This window comes from Zeugodacus cucurbitae, chromosome 6, assembly GCF_028554725.1.
Source record: "Zeugodacus cucurbitae isolate PBARC_wt_2022May chromosome 6, idZeuCucr1.2, whole genome shotgun sequence".
Taxonomy (NCBI): domain Eukaryota; kingdom Metazoa; phylum Arthropoda; class Insecta; order Diptera; family Tephritidae; genus Zeugodacus; species Zeugodacus cucurbitae.
Window position 1 is genome coordinate 33,176,292 of NC_071671.1, and position 19,954 is coordinate 33,196,245.

Sequence of the window (19,954 nt, forward strand, 5' to 3'; positions counted from 1 at the left end):
ATTTATACGTTTCCGAATTACCTGGCAATTTTTCCTGGATGTGGAATTTGATTTTATTGACATTGACATTTTTTGGTGCTAAAATTGCACGTTCTCGTAACCAATCATGGTTATTATAATTTTGAGCAATATTTGGAAAAACGCGATCAATGAGTTCTTCTTTTGATGATACAATTATTGAAAAATTATTCGGTAACGTGATAAACCCATTTTGATCACTTGCCATTTTCCCATCGCCAATCTTCAGCAATTGCTTTGAAAACTCACGTGCTGAAGAATCATTTTGAAGACGCACACGTATATTGGTCGTCAACGAAAGCATTTGTACGTGTGCCCACAAAAATGAACTTTTCAAACATGCATTAATTTCATCAGCTGGTGTTGATCTCGGAATAACAGGCAACGTTTGACGAAAATCACCAGATAACAATATTAATGCACCGCCAAACAGCTGTAAACTCCGTCTCAAATCTTGTAATATTCGATTTAAGGCTTCCAAAGATTTTTTATGGGCCATTGGACATTCGTCCCATAAAATAATGGATGTTTGTTGCAAGACTTTAGCCATTCCAGAACTACTTGAAATATTACATGTTGGTGTTTCAATTGCTTGCATGTTCAATGGCAATTTCAAGACGGAATGTGCTGTGCGGCCGCCATCAAGTAATGTAGCTGCAATTCCGGAAGAAGCAAGTGCCAATGCGATTTTTTGTTCCGACCGAATCGTTGCCAGTATTAATGAAATCAAAAATGTTTTTCCAGTGCCGCCAGGTGCATCCAAAAAATACAATCCACCAGTGTTGTCATTGACAGCTTGCATCACTGTGTCATATACATATTTTTGTTGATCATTTAATTGTGGAGTATACGTTTGTACGAACGCACACAATTCATTACGATCGAATTGCAGTTCGCGTTGCAATTCTCGTTCAAATAAATCATGCATTGGACGATTTGGTGGAGTCAATCCTAATTGCCCTAATGCCTTATTTGCAATCGTAAGGCACAAATCTTCGATCATTATCAAGGCTTCATTATACATTTCCAATGTCAGCAGCAATGCAGGATCATTGGAACGATGTCGAAGTCGAATCAAAATGTCTTCAGCCATGAAATCTTTGTATTTATTCCACAATTCCAGTGGATTTGATGGAAAACATGTTGATATTATGATCGCAAATAACATACGAATTTGAATTGGTGGAGAAACAATTGATGCATCACGAAGCGTAGCATCCCAATGCGTATCATCTTCCAGCAAATGCAAGTGTTGACATGCTTCACGGTATGTTGCGCACAATTGACCATTAACAGTTCGTAAATGTTGGAAAGATTGAGGTCCATGTACGTTCACCAACAAAAGTCGCAAGTAAAAACATTCAACATTAGCTGGACTAACTGTATAAATGCGTCCCAAAGCATCTGTTCGAAAAATACCTGGATAACCATCAACAGGTGTGCCTTGTTTGCGACGTTGAAATTTTTTTGTTGATGCATTCCATGTGAAATAGTGAGGCACTTCCGAATATAGCAAAGTCCTGGAAATTCATCAGTTTCACATAACTGGAAATAAGCTGTCAGTGTAGTTACTGGTGGCTCTACTACTCTTTGTTCGGCATTTGCAGCAGTGTAGTAAACACGTTGGCCGTTTTCAAGATGAACTGCCAAATGTACAACAACCGGATGTCTGTCATGAATTGGAAACGATAAAATACGCCATACAGCTTCATTCGTACTAATATAGCGCCCCATTTGGTACTGCAAAATTTCGTCATGATTATTCTCAGGAGCCACCCCAAAAACAGCCATATCGCTGCCCTTATTCACATACTTGCAAATATATTTGATTGATTTTACAGAATTGCAATATTCTACATTGATGTGAGCGTTGAACATTTATGACAGCATCGGTGAGTACGGAACTATCCACCGGTTATCGATTTCAACATCTTGATTTTTAATTTTAATTACAGTTGATTTACCGTTGTCTTCAGTTGATCGTGACGATACCGTGGATATCCATCATCTCCTGTAATTGTTTCAGCAATCAATTGCTTTGGAAAACGTTTCGAACATTTACCATCAATCATACAAAGTGAATTTCGATTAATATCACCACAGGGACCGTGAATCATATTTTTCGTGACAACTTCGAATAATCCTGGGTCGATGGTTTGATCTGGAATTTCGGCCGATATGACGGTATCAATCATATCAGGGGTTATTTTGTTTACGCACCAAATCAAAATATGTGCGTGAGGTAAGCCTCTTTTTTGCCACTCTATGGTATACATAAAGTACCGCACTTCTCCAAATACACGGAGTTTGACAATCAGATCCATTAATTTTTTCAATTTTTGTTGGAATACACGGGCAGTTATGTCATGCCGATCTTTTGGCACCTGACCAATCAGACACATCGACCCACTTCGGGTTGCACGTAAATGTTATGAATAGATCCGGTCGTCCATAATTTCGTACATATGCCATCGCATCTTGCGTATATTCATGCATATGACGTGGGCTACCAACATATGATGATGGTAAAATTGTTAAACGGCCGATATCATTCACATTTACATCATTGATTATTGCGTCACGCAAATGTATGTATTCCTCTGATCTTAATCGGGCTTGATTGTAACGGATGAAATTTAATCGCTCACTTTCAATTTTGGCGTACATATCGACGATATATTGATGCGAAAGTTGATTGCATTTGTTTCTTGAGGGCGAATCATCAATCGGTACGAATAAAAATTCATCGCACTGACTTTTTTTGTTGATTCTTGACCTGTATTGCAAAAATTAATTAGCGAATGAAAATGATTTATAAATCATATTTAGCACATTCGCGTAAATTGCGGGAATTCCCGTCATTTATGTTTCCTTCAATAAAACAATTGCGGGAATTCCCGCGCTATTTGAATAGGGCTTTTCTATCGTCAAAAATGGTTCACTTCTTATCACTGCACATTTTTAGTGTTGGTAAAGTCGTGAACTACCATCCCTGACAGGCCAACCGCAATTCAAACAAATTTAATTTGGGGAATCCCCATTCAAAGTTAACGTGCCAGTCATTTGTGGTTTGTTGAGGGGAAGTTTCAATAAAACGAAATGCGGGAAATCCCGACAAAAGTGCATAGGAAATTCATGTGGTAATGGCGGGAATTCCCTAATTTGTTCAGACTATTTAAAAAAATTAACCTGTTGGAAAAATTAAGTGATTATCTGGCAGCCACCCGCTAAATTCAAATGAACGCGAACGTGTTAAACAAAATAAAATGTATATGTACCAGTTGTTGGATTTATCATTGGTATGTTGATGTGATAGCCATCGTCCCCTCTCCAAAACAAAATGGAGTATTGCAATGCATCATAACAGCGATGGAGTTCTGAAATACGTTGTAAATTCCCATTTCTACGATACAAAACAATGTCTCGTGACTGAAACTGTTCGCCAACCACAACAATGGCTACTTCATCAATCGTTGGTGCATTGAATCGTCTGGTGTGCTCCCCAATTGGTGTTTTATCGGCTTTTATTATGATTTTGTGGCCATCGGAGGGCATCCGTTCGAGTGCCACTTTAAACAATTTCACCAATTCATTGTGTTGATGAAAAAATGTTTGCAATTCATTCACGATTGATCTTCTCGTATTCGTCGAAATTGCACAGCGCTTATTTAATTCACGATTCTCACTATCATTGAAATATATTTGCAAAAATGTATGATCACCATCTGGTAATGGTAGCAAAGACCCAGCTCTATGGAATATTTGACCTTGAATCTGTAACGGTCGAGAAATATATATAGATGATAACGGATCTTAATTTCTAAAAACATCGAACACAGGGACACATTAAATTAAAAATGATATTGTTTCTTGGTGCTTCACTATTATCCAAGTGAGTTCTCCGTCTGTGTCGTTGTGTTTCCATTTCATTTCGTCGAACACGATCTTCTTCACTTTGTGATCTTCGATTTAACACTGTAGCATTTGATTGACGTGAACGTCTGCCAATGTTTGGTCGTCTTGAACGTGACATTCTTTCAGTACAGTGTATGACTAATTGAATGTAAAAGCAATACATTGAAAATTATTTCTAGAAAAATTATACATTTAATTCAAACTTCAATGTGTGTGCGTGGAAATATGAATTCACATACACTCACACTGGACATAACCTCAATTGTGCAAATAAAGAAAACACTCACCGGAAAATGAGATCAAATTAAATTTGTGAAAATTAAGTAACGCTTGGCAATTGAACTATATATATAAAAATGAAGCAATTAAAATACAATTAAAAAAGAAACACATGGTTAACACTCACCAAAAGTATGTTTGTTCAAAATGAGAGCAAGATATAAAAGAACTCAAAGCACATAAGAAAACTGTCAACTGAATTCCAATGACAGCAAATTAATATTCTGTTCGCAATGAGAACACGATGTAAAATTGATAAATCGTATTGAAAATACTTGATTTTGGTGCAGTGTATTTACTCACAAAAAATGTCAAACTCAGGAACGGCTGCACCGATTCCAAACAAACTTCACATAAACCACCTCCTTATAGGTAGGAACGAACTCTAAAATTTTTGTGTCTATCGATTCGGCGGTTCTTGAGTTATAAGATTACCAAGGAAATGTAACTTCTTTTTATATATATAGATTAATTAATAGTCATAGAGAATAGAATTCTCCATGAAACAAGCATTAAATTTAATTTCGGAAACAATATGATACAATATATATGACGAATATGTGGGTCAAATTGTGTATTATATAATATTAATTAAGGTTAATAAATAAATTGCGAGAGTATAAAATGTTCGGTAACACCCGAACTTAGCCCTTCCTTACTTGTCAAACTTACTTTCAATTCAGAAGAAAAGATTAAAACTATAATTTGATAAATTCTAATTAGAAAAAGAAAAAAATAAAATGGAATTACAAAATGAATTTGAAATAAGACAACAAAGAAATTGAAGCTAAAAAACAAGATTATTTGGAAATGGATAAGCTCAAATTAGTTAGTGAAGAGAGAATAAAATTGTTTGAATTAGAACTAAAATGTAAAACTTTGTAAACCTTTGCATACTATTAGTAATTAAACTATTTGTTAATATTATAAGATGTTTATTTATGATATATTAGTTGAAAACATTTTAAGAATTCAAATCTTGTATTAGCGATAACAATGCAAAGAGTTTTACTTTTCTCTCGTTGGTATATAAATTTTGGTTGTTAGATTTTTCATCTTCCTCATTTATACTTTCATTAATGTAGAAACTTTCATATTATTGTATCTGCAGAATATTGTGAAATATTCCACAAACTAATATCCAACGACATGCAAATTTCAAGGAACGATAGTTTTTTATTTGTATTTTTAGTTCTTTTAAACTATTGAACCGTTCATTCATTAAACCAAAGGAATGTTCAATTCTAATTCGATACTGGCTAAAAGTTCTGTTGAACAGATTTCGCAGTCAATTTATAAGCACTGTCACCTGTTAACAACTCTGCTCCTGTCAATAGTTCAGAAGCATTTGTAGACAACTCTGGCCAGTACAAGAACTTATATTTTAACTTCAGAATTGCACAAAATACTATTTTGGTTATGATCTATGTATGTTATGGAAAAATATAAGACCAAACATGGCTGCACAATTTCATGGAAAATCTCACATTTATTGCTCCTCCGTCGCTAACACCAAACAAACTTGCGATTTTTTAAGTTGTTGCTCCCCACTTGAACACAGTCGGTAAAAAACTAATATAAGTACAGTACTTTTCGTTTAATATAGCATATGAAAGCACATGTAAATTTTCTCGGATAATTGGACTCGGTTAATTGATTTTCCCGCTTAGTTGGTTCAAAATTTATGTCATCAAAAATAAATTTCCTTTTAAATTTCACCGGTTAATTCCACCAAATAATATTGTTGAAAAAAAACAAATCTTCTAACAAGGCTGTATAATTTTTTAATAATAAATTTTAAAAACAAATATATACAGAGGTAGTCAAAAATATTTACATATCGGACGTTTTTTTACAAGTTTCACACAAAAAGCATTCGCTTGTTGATGTTGTTGTCGCATGGTAACCAAATGCTATGTTGTTGTGAACCTTGATCTATTCCTGAGAGAATGAAGTCAGTTTGGCTAGAAAAGCAAGAAATATAGCGGAGAAATACGCAAATGAACTGAAGACTCGCAGTAGTCAAAAGTATTTACAAACATTTTTTTTACGTCAAAAGTATTTACACACGACGATTTAGCATTTATCCTTGGATTTGGTTTGAGCAAGAGTATTAATTGGATTCTATTGCATTCATAACAACCTAACTCAGCCTTAAAATAAAAAAATTGGTAAATAAAATGCCGAAAACAAAGGAATTATCGATTATAACTACATCGGAGACTGTTACTAAGTTTAAGAGTGGGGTTTCGGCTTCGTAGTTAGTTAAAATTTACAGAATTTGATGGAATGTATGTATGTATGTATGTGATTGGCGTTGCAACCGTTTAGCCGGTTATAGCCGAATCGACGATAGTGCGCCACCTCTCTCTCTCCTTCGCAGTTCGGCGCCAGTTGGAGATCCCAAGTGTAACCAGGTCGCTCTCCACCTGGTCCCTCCAACGGACTGGAGGTCTTCCCCTTCCTCGGCTTACTCCGGTGGGTACTGCATCGAACACTTTCAGGGCTGGAGTGTTTTCGTCCATTCGGACAACATGACCTAGCCAGCGTAGCCGCTTTCTTTTTATTCGCTGAACTATGTCAATGTCGTCGTATAACTCGTACAGCTCATCGTTCCATCGTCTGCGGTATTCGCCGTTGCCAATGTTCTGAAGACCATAAATCTTGCGCAAAATTTTCCTCTCGAAAACTCCTAGTGTCGTCTCATCTGATGTTGACATCGTCCAAGCTTCTGCACCGTAAAGCAGGACGGGAATGATAAGCGACTTGTAGAGCTTGATTTTTGTTCGTCGAGAGAGGACTTTACTGTTCAATTGCCTACTCAGTCCAAAGTAGCACCAAGGCAAGAGTTATTCTGCGTTGGATTTCAAGGCTGACATTGTTCGTGTTGTTGATGCTGGTTCACATCCAGACCCTTTCGCTTCGCCTCCTTATCCATGCGGGAAAAAGCAGAACAAATGGCGCGGTTGTTGCTTCCGATGATATCAATATCATCGGCGTACGCCAGGAGATGTACACTTGTAAAAGATTGTACCTTCTCGGTTAAGCTCTGCAGCTCTTATAATTTTTTCCAGCATCAGGTTAAAGAAGTCGCACGATAGTGAGTCACCTTGTCTGAAACCTCGTTTGGTATCGAACGGCTCGGAGAGGTCCTTCCCAATCATGACGGAGCTTTTGGTGTTGCTCAACGTCAATTTACACAGCCGTATTAGTTTTGCGGGGATACCAAATTCAGACATCGCGGCGTAAAGGCAGCTCCTTTTCGTGCTGTCGAAAGCAGCTTTAAAATCGACAAAAAGGTGGTGTGTGTCGATCCTCTTTTCACGGGTCTTCTCCAAAATTTGGCGCATGGTGAATATCTGGCCAGTTGTCGATTTTCCAGGTCTAAAGCCACACTGATAAGGTCCAATCAGTTGTGTGAAAGACGAAAGCCCACCGTTAACAACATTGGACCTTATCAGTGTGGCTTTAGACCTGGTAAATCCAGAACTGACCAGATATTCACCATGCGCCAAATTTTGGAGAAGACCCAAGAAAAGAGGATCCACACACACCACCTTTTTGTCGATTTTAAGGCTGCTTTCGACTGCACGAAAAGGAGGCCTTTATGCCACGATGTTCGAATTTGGTATCCCCGCAAAACTAATACGGCAGTGTCAGCTGACGTTGAACAACACCAAAAGCTCCGTCATGATTGGGAAGGACCTCTCCTAGCCATTCGTAGTTCTTTAAGTAGTTTTGGACCAAACCATTTTATGGTGTGGTCTATCTTCATGGGAATGTTCGCAGTATGTAAAGTTAATACTACTTTAATGGTTTGTTTTATATGTACATTAAACCTATTAAGGGACCTAATACAATTCTCGGTATTGTATTTTTCATACATTAATTTGAATCTTCGTTACAGCACTTTACAGATTTTCACCTAATGGTCCGAATTCGTCCATCTGCAATACCAAACTCCTCAGAGTACCAAATTTATGTGGATTTTATCCGGATTTTAACCCAACTCATTATACTGATTATTGTAATATACATAACATGATATCTAACTCGTTTGGTTTTATGTCTTACATAAAACCGTTAGGTGGACAAAGGTTTTATACTTTGCGCCACATTTGGGAGAGACTCAAACAATAAATATAAATTTATAATATACTTAATTATAGTTCACAAATATCTTTAAGAAATTAACAATAATCACAAAATTTGGTTGAGACAGTTAATATCCGTTTCAAAAATAGCAGTACTTTGTATGATTTCTTTTATATCCGAGTGTAAGTATAAGAAATTATATACGATATTTTGAATAAAACATATACCTTGACGCTAATGTCTCTCCTGGCAATGTTACAACAGGCGTTCCCGTCCATAAAACGTCCATAGAAGTAGTATGCCCATTACAAAGCGGTGTATCAAGACAGATATCTGCTAATTGACCCCGGCGGACATGTTCTTCTTTTGCTGCTACGTTCGAAAAAATTACACGATCACCAGACAACCCTAGAAAATTAAAAAAAAAGTATATTACGAGTAAAAATATGGTTTTTGAATTTTTTTAAGATTTTTCTTAATCAATCATAATTACATACAGCATTTTAAGCAAATGTATGCCTGTTCAATGCAAGGACAAAAAAAAACTAATATTATTTACACTTTGTTTCGAGAAACTCTGTACACAAATCTCCATCTTAATTTATGAGGTTGGTATCATTAGTCTCACATTATGAGTAGAAGATTCTCATATACGGCTACCGAAAATGAATCGTTGTTTTCTATTGACGCGTGTAGAACTGACATATCTGCGGATTTTAGAGATATGAAAAATACCGGCCGCTGATTCTATTCCTGGATTTGGAAGGGAAATTACACAGTGAAACCAAAAAACGCTTGCACACCATATACTCTACTTCTTGGATGGTAATTGTCTAAAACTAGTTTAACGAAATATTGGGCTATAGCTGTGAAGGAAGTTTGAGTAGTTTCGCGAACGTCGCCGAAATAATGATTACCCACTACAGGCCACAGAACAGTTGAAACGTTCAAAACTTTTAAAAGTGAGTTAACTCACAAACAAAAAAGAGGTCAACATTTTTAGAGAAGAGTTGGACTCAAATGATATAAAAAATCTGTTATCTCGATCAGATACATTTAAAAGCTGGAGGTGAGAGGGCCCATAAAAAGAAAATTTTATTGGGATCTTTCTCACCCAGGGGTTGTGTCGTTTTAAAGCATAATATTGACTTCTTTGTGTTTCAGAATACTTAACGAGTGATCTCGTAGCAGTGTAGGCGAGTAGTGCAACGGAAAAAACTTTTTTTTCGGTAGAGTTATAGTGTTTTCTTTTCTCAATAAAATGTTGCATTTATTCTGCTCTGTACTCGGCTTTTCAAATTGTGAGTGAGAGTTGACCAGCATAATAGGATGACATATGGATGATATATAGACTGGCCCAAGTTCAAGGAATCCTTCTACTAAACGTAGTAAGAATTACGCATTACGGTGGTGTAAACAAGTGCCAGGGACTCGAAAACAGCTGAAACTCATAAAGCACCATTAAGATTATATCGAGATGGGGTCATATGTATAAGTGTAAGTGAGGAAAGTTCTTGAATGCCATTCACTTGGAAGTCGCCAAGAACGATTCTTTAGTATATGGCTCAAGCAGCTCACGACTCCCGGTATTAGAACAAGTATTGAGCGTAGTGTTTGGGACCCATCTCATAGTAAAACCTGCACGAATAAAAAGGAAACAACAGCTGCGGATGACAGACCGCAATTTTGATGACGACTATTGCAAACGTATAAAGGACTATGATTTAAGGGCATCACCTGGATTGTCGGGTCCCTTAAGTGTGCATTAAAGAAGGACACAGAGTCCTGACGCAAATTGAATATATCTAAAACGTGCGTAAGCAAATAACTATATGTACAATCAGCTGTTTTCTTTATACAATTACCAGCTGTGATCAAAGCTGCAAGGTTGAATATACACCGAATAAAAAGTTTTATTTCCAACTGCATTAGGTTGCTAACACTCAGTAGGCAAATCGCTAAAAACAAAAAATGGCTAAACCTCTACATAAGGTGACGCCGACAAAGAGTCTAAGCTCGTTTAGAGTATATAAAATCAGAAAGGCTAACTCTCCATCAAATGGAAGTGTTGATGAAATATACGAAACTGATGAAGATGAATTAGCTAAAGAAACTGAGTGGATACTCAAAAAAAAGCGCTCTTCAAAAAAAAGTAAAGCTGATAGTTCCCCAACAATTAATAGCCCTTTAAAAAATAAAAATAAAGAAAAGGCAGCCATTGATGATACCAAAATTCACCGACCACCACAAATTATAAAAAAACTGGTCCCTACGCGCGGAAGAAGTTATACTTCTTAGTGATATTCCAAGAAATGCATATCATTTTGTATGAAAGAAAACTAGCGAGAGGGAAAGGATAAAAATATGGTGGAGTGACCAACACTTTCTTAAATTCACATTTTATAAATTTATAATGCACATTTTATAAAGCAAAGTCCAAATCAATTATCATTTCTGGGTTCTGACGGATTGATATCTATAATATTTACAATTGGATTATGATAACTAAAATACGATATGAAATGTCTTACATCTATTTTATCTATATTTCTCGCGAATACCGCATCAATAGTCGTACCTCCTTTTGTCGTAGGATCATTTCTTCCATTGATCATTTCTTATGAAAATTTCTCTCTGAGGAATGCGAGTAATGGTTCAGCTTCTGGCAATAAGAAATTTACATTGAAATCTCCCGCAAGGAGTACCGGTTGTTCGCTATACTCTACTTGTTCTCCGATATCTGCAAAAGCTTGCAGTTGACGATGAATAATTTTATATCACTCATCGATGAATTTGGTGATATATAAATGGCAATTAAATTCAATTTTATACTATTATGATTATCGCTAGAGTTCATTTTGCAAAATATACAGCGAATTTGCAATGGCAAATATGCAAGAACATTTGCACCAAATTGTGAATTGCCCTACTGTACTTATTGACTGCATTATTATATATAATTACCAGCAGACCCGGCCACACGTTGTTGTGGCTAAGGTATACATTAAATTAAGATGGTCTAATCTTGGCTTCGGCGACGAAATTGATTACTCGAGGTCGATGTTACGCAGCATGATGACAACTCACCCTACTTTTAATTGCAAAGTGAGTGGTGATAGTACAGGCAATTTTAAATAGTTTGTAAAAATTGACTACGTCATCCTGGTTTGTAGCTGTGTCAACTCTCCTGGACCGAAATTCTAAATTGTCGCATTAAGATCATCGATATATTTGTTTTTTTTTTTACCACCACTATAGGTCATTCTATCAGTCATTTATTATTTATTCATCATAGAGGTGTCAACTGAGACCTTACCATTTCCCACTGCTTCTGCATTCGCAATTTGATATTGTTTGCCGAATATATGGGTCAAATTGTATGTTATCTTAAAAAAATTACATCAATAAATTGCGAGAGTATAAAATATTCGGTTGGATCCGAACTTAGCCTTTCCTTATTTGTTACAAATTGTTTTGGGCTATCGACACAACCTTATACAATTGAACAATAACAAAAATATTTTAACAAGCAACAATGACAACCTTCAAAATATTATTTTTTTGTTTTCTCTTTTTATATTTTTCTTGTCAACTCGAATAAAATTATCTTATTAGTATCTTCCTCGCAATTTTTCCATATTTACTCACTCTCTAATCTGGCATTCCAAGAATATTTCAAGACTAAAATTAGCCAGATCGGTTTAGCCGTTCTCGACTTTTTGCGAGACTAACGAACAGAAATTCATTTTTATATTATATTTACATATGTATGTAACTGTAAATTAGAAGTAAAACAAAATGTTAATAATAAATTGTGGATTCGATTAATTTGAATAATAACTATCCTATCATCTAAGTTGGACCAAATTACATGGATATGCCAACTTTCACGAATATCAGTTGGCTCGTTTTTGAGTTCATTCGGAACATACACACGGACACTGGAATTTTATATATTAAGATTTGTATAAAACCTTGGAATTTATTCATTAAAATCACCACTCAGAAGTCATTTTATCCGTACTAACCGAGCGATCATCGAAGAAACATCATTCCTAATATGCCACAAGACAAAATTAGAAATTAAGTTCATAAACCTCACGCTGTCAGATAAAACGATATACCTCCTCATCGCGGGTGCTAATACTTTCGATTTGCAAAGAAAGTAAATGAAGACTGACTACAGAAATGATCCTGTGAAGTATAGTCTTAACTTTTCAACGGCTAACGCAGAGTATTTCAACCAAAAGTCACACAAAATAGTTGAGAATTCGCAGAAATGAAACAGAAACGAAAGAAAAACAAATAATGCACGAGCATACAAACATACATATGCGTACACATGTGAATATGTTACCATTCCCTCTATTCCCTCTCCACTGAAGCGTTAAACAATTATCGCAACCTTTTCTTCAATAAACTAAAATATATTAAAGATTTCAATAAATTACATTCGAATATTACCGGTCTAACAAAAAAACAAATTTTTAATAAAGATTTTGAGTAACGGTGCATACGAACTAAATGCATTTGATGCTACTTACTATCGCACAACAACAAAATTCTTGTCAAACGAAATGGGTTTTAAAGATAATGATAAAAAATTTACACCACTCATGTGATACTCAATCCATCTTGAACGACCATAAAGATAAAGGCTTTAATGTGTTAAATGCAATTAACAAACTTAAGCGGAAGACTAAAGAACCGCTAGATATGTTTTTAGTAGTATTCGATGCTACCAAGGACATTAGGAAAGTTTAAAATACTGTTGTCAAAGTTGAGCCTATCAAAGCTTCTAAATTAATCCCTCAGTGCAAAAAACGTCAAGCTTTTGGACATACAAAAAACTTCTGCGGTAAGCCATAGATATGTGAGAAATGTGGAGGCAACCATCCTACAACTGAATGCACCAAAGTCGAAAAAAATCCTGCCAAATGCAAAAATAAAATAATTTGAAAATAATGCAAATGGTCTTTCTAAAAGTAAAAATGAATTGGAAGTTATTCTAAACGACAGAAATATTGATGTATGTTTGCTGTCCGAAACACATTTTACGAAGCATTCATATTTAAAATTCAACAAGTAAGCAAAGGATAAGTTCGGGTGAGACCGAACTTTTTATACTCTCGATATATTCCGACCGATATATTCGGCATAAAGTCCAATAGAATAACGAAAATCATCATATATGGTATATGAGGGCTGATGTAATTCCTAAACCCATTTCACTCATTTTCCCCACCAAGCTATGCTATATACAAGACTAAATGCTCACTTAATTTTGCTAAGATATCTCACATATTAACCGATATATGCGGAATAATGCCCGCACATAATTAGGTATATGGGAGCTAGGGGAAGTTCTGATCCGATTTTAATAATATTTGGAACAGAGACACACAATTAGGAGAACAAAATTTTCTCTGAATTAAATTAAAATATTAAATTAGAATATTTGATAATAGATGTGGCGGTATTTTCGGTATTACCCTTAAGCTCTGAGTTTTTTATGTATTATCTTATATATCCGGGGCCTTAATTACATTGAAATTGGTCGAGTAGTTCCTGAGGTATGGCTTTTGACCCATTGTCGCCACGCCCATTTTCCATTTTGTAAAAAAATCTGAGTGCCGCTTCCATCTGCCATTTCTTATGTAAAATTTAGTGTTTCTGACGTTTTTCGTTAGTGAGTTAATTCACTTTTAGTAATTTTCAACATAACCTTTGTATGGGAGGTGGGCGAGGTTATTCTCCGATTTCTTTCATTTTTGGACTGAATAAGGAAATGTCTAAAATGACTGCAGAAAATTTGGTTTATACAGTTTTTTTGGTTTGCAAGATATATACAAAAAACCTATTTGGGGGCAGGTCCACGCCCACTTAAAAAGTTACATCCAAATGTTGTCCTCCCTAGTGCTATCCTTTGTACCAAATTTTACTTTCATAACTTTATTTATGGCTTATTATGACACTTATAATACTCTGTGCAACATGTCGCGAGTGTATAAAATTTATGATTTATACCACACTCCGCACCCAGCAAACTCAGCGAGGAGGATGCACGATTTTAATCAAGAGTATCATTAAACATTCCGAAGCAGCTCAGATTAAGACTGAAGAAATTCAAGCTACAGCACTTTTAGTAAAAATGCACAGTCAGTCATTACACTTAATAGCTCTATATAGTCCGCCAAGGCATAATATCAAAACTGATATATACAAATTATTGGATGCAACGTTATTTCGACAGGGTGACCCACTGACTTTAAAATGCATCAACAAATTATCGAAAATAAATTTAAGTATTGAAGAATTGTATTGGGGGATTGGGAGTGGCCAGGAACGATTCTTTTGCATATGACTCAAGCAGCTCACGATTTCCAGTTTTAGGCCAAGTACCTTCTGGGTAGCCAACAGACATCCGTTTGAATGCGGTTGTGCGCAGGGTTTGGGACCCACCACATAAAAAAACCTCCCCAATGAAAGACCAAAGAGAGCCTTGGAAGAGAAAACCCACTTTTGATGACGACCTCTGCAAACGTTTTAAGGATCACGATTTGAGGGCATGCACCTCCAATGTCAGAACCATTAATTGGGAAGGTGCCTCTGCACAGCTGGTTGATGTCCTCATTCAACTAAAGGCTGACGTCACCGTCATCCAAGAAGTGCGATGGACGGAAAAATGCAATTGGTGGGTCCTTGTGTAATCTACTACAGCGGCCATATAAAGGAGCGCAAATCCGATGTTGGATTTGTGGTGGGTGAGAGACTCCGTCGCCGAGTCCTGACATTCACCACGGTGGATGAACGTCTAGCCACAAGTTCTTCTGATTTGTGCCCATGCCCCAACGGAAGAGAAGGACGATTTGATCAAAGATGCTTTCTATGAGGGCCTAGAACGCACTTATCAGCGCTGCCCCCGCCACGATGTCAAAATCGTGCTTGGCGATTTTAACGCTAGGGTAGGTAAAGAAGGTATCTTTGGCACAACAGTCGGAAAATTCAGCGCCAGAAACATCGCCAAACGGCCTGAGGCTGATCAATTTCGCTGGGGCCCGAAATATGGTTGTCTGTAGTACCAGATTCCAGCACAAGAAAATTCATCAAGCTACATAGTTGCCTTCTGATCGAAACACGCGTAACCAAATCGATCATGTTGTGATAGACGGAAGACATGTCTCCAGTGTTTTAGATGTGCGTACGATCCGAGGACCAAATATAGACTTAGACCATTATATCGTTGCAGCGAAGATATGCACCCGCCTCTGTGCAGCAAAGAACGCCCGTCAACAAACACAAGGAAGGTTCGACGTCGAAAAGCTGCAATCACAACCGACAGCCGAACGATTTTCTAGTCGACTTGCACTCCTGCTCTCTGGGAGCACTCATCAGCATCTCGATATAAGGTAGATGTGGAACGGCATCTCAAACTCATTGCATACCGCTGCAGTCGAAACAATTGGTCTCCGGCAACGACAAAAACCAGTGGGTACGATGAGAATTGTCGTTCCGCAGTGGAGAAAAGGTTGCCTACGTCGCAACGTTGCGATCGACCACAACACGTTCGAGGTGGGATAGATATCGAGAGCTGAAAAGGGAAGCGAGACGCATTTGCAGACGTAAAAAGAAAGAGCCCGAAAAGCGTGAGTATGAAAAGGTTGAAAAGCTGGCCGACATGGGTAATGCTCGAAAATTTTATGAAAAGATGAGGCGATTTACAGAAGGTTTCACGAACGGAGCATTATCATCTAGGGACCGAGGTAATCTGGTATCTGGTAACGGATGTCCAGAGCATACTGGGGTTATGGAGGGAACACTTCTCTGACCTGCTGAATGGCAGTGAAAGTACAACGTCAGGAGATGGCGAACCCGATTCCCCAATCGATGACCTGGAAAATCCACCATGGACCAGATATTAACCATGCGCCAAATCTTGGAAAAGACCCAAGAGAGAAGAATGGACACTCACTACATTTTCATCTGCCTTCGATAGCACGAAAAGGAGCTAGCTCTATGCAGCGATGTCTGAATGTGGCATCCCGTCGAAATTAATACGACTATGTAAACTTACGTTAAGCAATACCAAAAACTCCGTCAGGATCGGGAAAGACCTCGCCCAAGCGTATGGGTCTGGTGGTGACGAAAATATCTCGTCATCAAACAAACAGTCATAGCACTCGCATCTTGACTCATTGAATCAACAATGTCAGCCTCGAAATCCATCGCAGAATCACTCTTGCCAACAGGTGCTACTTTGGTCTTTGGCTACGCTGGCTAAGTCATGTTGTACGAACGGATGAAAACTCTCCAGCTCTAAAAGTGTTGCAGTACCCGCTGGATGGAAAGACAAAGTTGAAAGTGACTTGGCGTCACTTGGAGTTTCCAGTTGGCGCCAAAAATTAAATAGGAGGAATGAGTGGCGCGCTCTGGTGGATTCGGCTATAATCTCTTAAAGCGGTTTCTACGACAAATATATATATATATATATATATATATTGAAGATAGATCAGATTTAAGCTCTGATCATTCACCAGTGTTACTAAGTCTATGTGAAAAACCAGTAATTTCGTTCGGCACGTCTTCTTTATCTAATAAACATACTGATTGGGATAAATTTTAGGACTATACTGAATAAATGAATTTCCATCGCTTTGGAAAGTATCTGAAATGATACCTAAGCCGGGTAAACCAATACAAGATGTTACATCTTATAGGCCAATATCGCTGTTGTATCGAAAATCTTCGAGAATATTCTCATAAAGAGGCTCAAATCCATAATAGATCGAAAACCCCTTATACCAGTACATCAATTCGGCTTTCGGGATCACCATTCAACAATTAACCAGGTGCACCTAATCGTTAATTTCGTTGAGAATGCTATGGATAAAAATAAAATTTGTTCGGCGGCCTTATTAGACCTGCCTAAGGCTTTTGATAAAGTTGGGCATTTGGTCTACTGCTGAAATTGAAATTCATGTTACCCAAACAATATTGCGAAATAATTGCTTCCTACTAGAGCTCTTGGTATTCGACTAACCGAATTTACCGGATAGGGCATTACTCTAATAGTAATATTCGCATTGCAGTATCCGAATAGTCGTAAGTTGTGGCCCATTTCCGACTATTCGGTTAACCGTTCCTTGTCGACTATTCGCATTGTGGAAGTTCACTCAATTTCTATTTTTATTGAAAAAAGTGAAACTCACGAAAAATTTGCACAATTGACATTTTCACAAATAAAAACAAAAAAAAATCAAAGGCTGCTTGGATTTCAAACAATTTTCATTTATTCAAATACTCGCAGCTTTTCGAATAGTCGCAGCAGAACAACTATAAGAAAGATAGATTGGCATAAAACAAGGGGATACATACTCAAACTTGCAAGCGATAGAAGCGAGGGTTCCTCAGAAAAGCGTGTTGGTGATATCCCAACTAACTCAAGTTATGTGACAGCGACATTTGTGGATGACACATCACTGTTAACCTCAGTATCTACCCTTCGAGTGCAGACAGTAGTCAATGCAATTACTAAATGGGCTTCCAAGTGGCGCATTAAATTAAAAGATTCCAAATCAATCAAACATCATACCATACCATTTATGTATGTAAATGGTACTCCTATACCACATCACACCTGCTAAAAAAAGGGGTGAGCTTGATTTAAAATTTGCTAAGTTTTACCATCTAGTCGGTAGGAGGTTTAGCTTTTAATTATTTTTTAACTTATTGGAATTGAATTGTTGTTAGTATTTAATCATTGTATACTAGGTACAATTGTAAAATAAAATTAAAAAAAGAAGGTGCGCTGCCTAGCTGGTTGATGTCCTCACAAAAGTACAGGTTGAGCGAGAAATGCGATGGAAGGGTGACGAGTAGGTCCTTGCGGCAATTACTACAGCGGCCATATAAAGGAGCACAAATTCTGTGAAGCATTTGTGGTGGGGGAAAGACTCAGTCGTCGAGTCCTGACATTCACTCCGATTGATGAACGTCTAGCCATAATTCTCATGCAAGCGGAGGTTCTTCATAATATCTCTTATTTGCGCGCACGATGGAAGAGAAAGACGACTCAGACCACCATATTGTAGTAGCAACTATACGCACCCGCATTGGTGCAGATAAACAACAAACGCAATGAAGGTACGACATCGAAAAACTGCAATCACAACCAACCGCCGAACGATTTTCTAATCGACTTGCACTCCTGCTCTCTGAGAGCACTCATCAGCAAATCGGTACTAGGGAACTATGGGACGACATTTCAAGCTCCTAAAGTACATCGGCAATTGAAACGATTAGAGGGAAGCAAATGGTTTCGACCCAGGATGAGGATGAATAGTTTGACAAGTTGACCGATGATTCTAGTGATCGGAAATTCTACGAAAATATGCGGCGACTAACAAGGTTACAAGTCCAGAGGAATCTCTTGTAGGGCACCCAGCGGTGATCTCGCCCAAATGCCCAAAATATTCACAAAAACATGAATATCTGAAAAATATACAACTGAACAGATATTCACCATGCGCCAAATCTTGGAAAAGATCCGCGTAAAGAGGATCGACACACACCACCTATTTGTCGATTTAAAAGGTGCTTTCGATAGCACGGAAAGGTGCTACCTCTATATATGGATTTGGTATCGCCGCAAAAATAATACGGCTGTGTAAACTGACGTTAAGCCAGCACATTCGCGACTTGGCTCCCACGTGACTGTTGATGGTCTTAACTTAGAAGTAGAACAATGTCAACCTTGAAATCCAATGTATAATCACTCTTGTCTACACGTCCCTCATCATTCCCGTCCTGATTTATGGTTCAGAAGCATGGACAATGTCAACATCCGATGAAACGGCAATATGAGTTTTCCAGGGAAAGGTTTTGCGCAAATTTACGGTCCCTTAAACAACGGCGAATACTCCAGACGATGGAACGATGAGCAGTATGAGTGATACGTCGACATAGATATGTATAGTTCAGCGAATAAAAAGACAACGGCTACAACGGCTCATGTGGTTCGAATGGAGGAAAATACTTCAGCTTAAAGAGTGTTCGATGCAGTACCCGCTGGTGGAAGCAGAGGAGTCACTCCTATGGAAAGACTAGGTGGAGAAGGTCTGCATTTGGTATCCAATTGGCGTCAAAAAGTGGTTTAGAAAAATTAATGTTATTAACTCGACTACAATCGCGTAAGTACGAACAGGAATGCGTGGTGGTCTAAAAAAGTATCGTCCTAAGGAAATCAGACTTTTCATAGAGCCAAGCCCAACTGAACATTGGGATGATTGCTGGACTTGATTTACGGTGTATAGTAAGGAAAAAATTGGCTTCACTAAGCTTCTGGTATGGGGCAATAAAGACCAAAATAGCTATAAGGAAGAATGATAGAACACTGATAGCTTAATAAATTCTTAGATTCCTTAAAATTGGGAAGTGTCACATGTAATATATTTAATAAAATGATGAGCATAAGTGGGCTAAAAAGAGTGAACTCAAGCGTTTCCGTAAGCATAAACGTGACACCTTTTGAATTATGTCGTTATTTGTGAAAAATATAAAGCAATTTCACTGTCATAAGTTAAATTAAAAAGCAACAGGAAAAATTCAAATTTCACAAATATCGTTTTTATCACAAAATATGTCGTTC

The 19,954-nt window shown here is 37.4% G+C and overlaps 1 protein-coding gene and 1 non-coding gene across 3 annotated transcripts in view; both read right to left on the reverse strand.

Annotated features, from left to right (window-relative positions):
* The window catches only part of LOC105219646 (UDP-N-acetylglucosamine--peptide N-acetylglucosaminyltransferase 110 kDa subunit), a 132,609-nt gene that overhangs the window by 1,305 nt on the left and 111,350 nt on the right, over positions 1-19,954 (reverse strand). For both annotated transcript variants that reach the window (XM_054233747.1, XM_054233746.1), the window contains exon 9: positions 8,535-8,715. In XM_054233747.1, coding sequence (XP_054089722.1) covers positions 8,535-8,715 — 181 coding nt within the window. The remainder of the gene's footprint in view (positions 1-8,534; positions 8,716-19,954) is intronic.
* LOC114804971 (small nucleolar RNA U3) lies at positions 12,305-12,518 on the reverse strand. The gene has a single exon (XR_003753075.1). It is a non-coding gene; the product is annotated as a small nucleolar RNA U3 (small nucleolar RNA).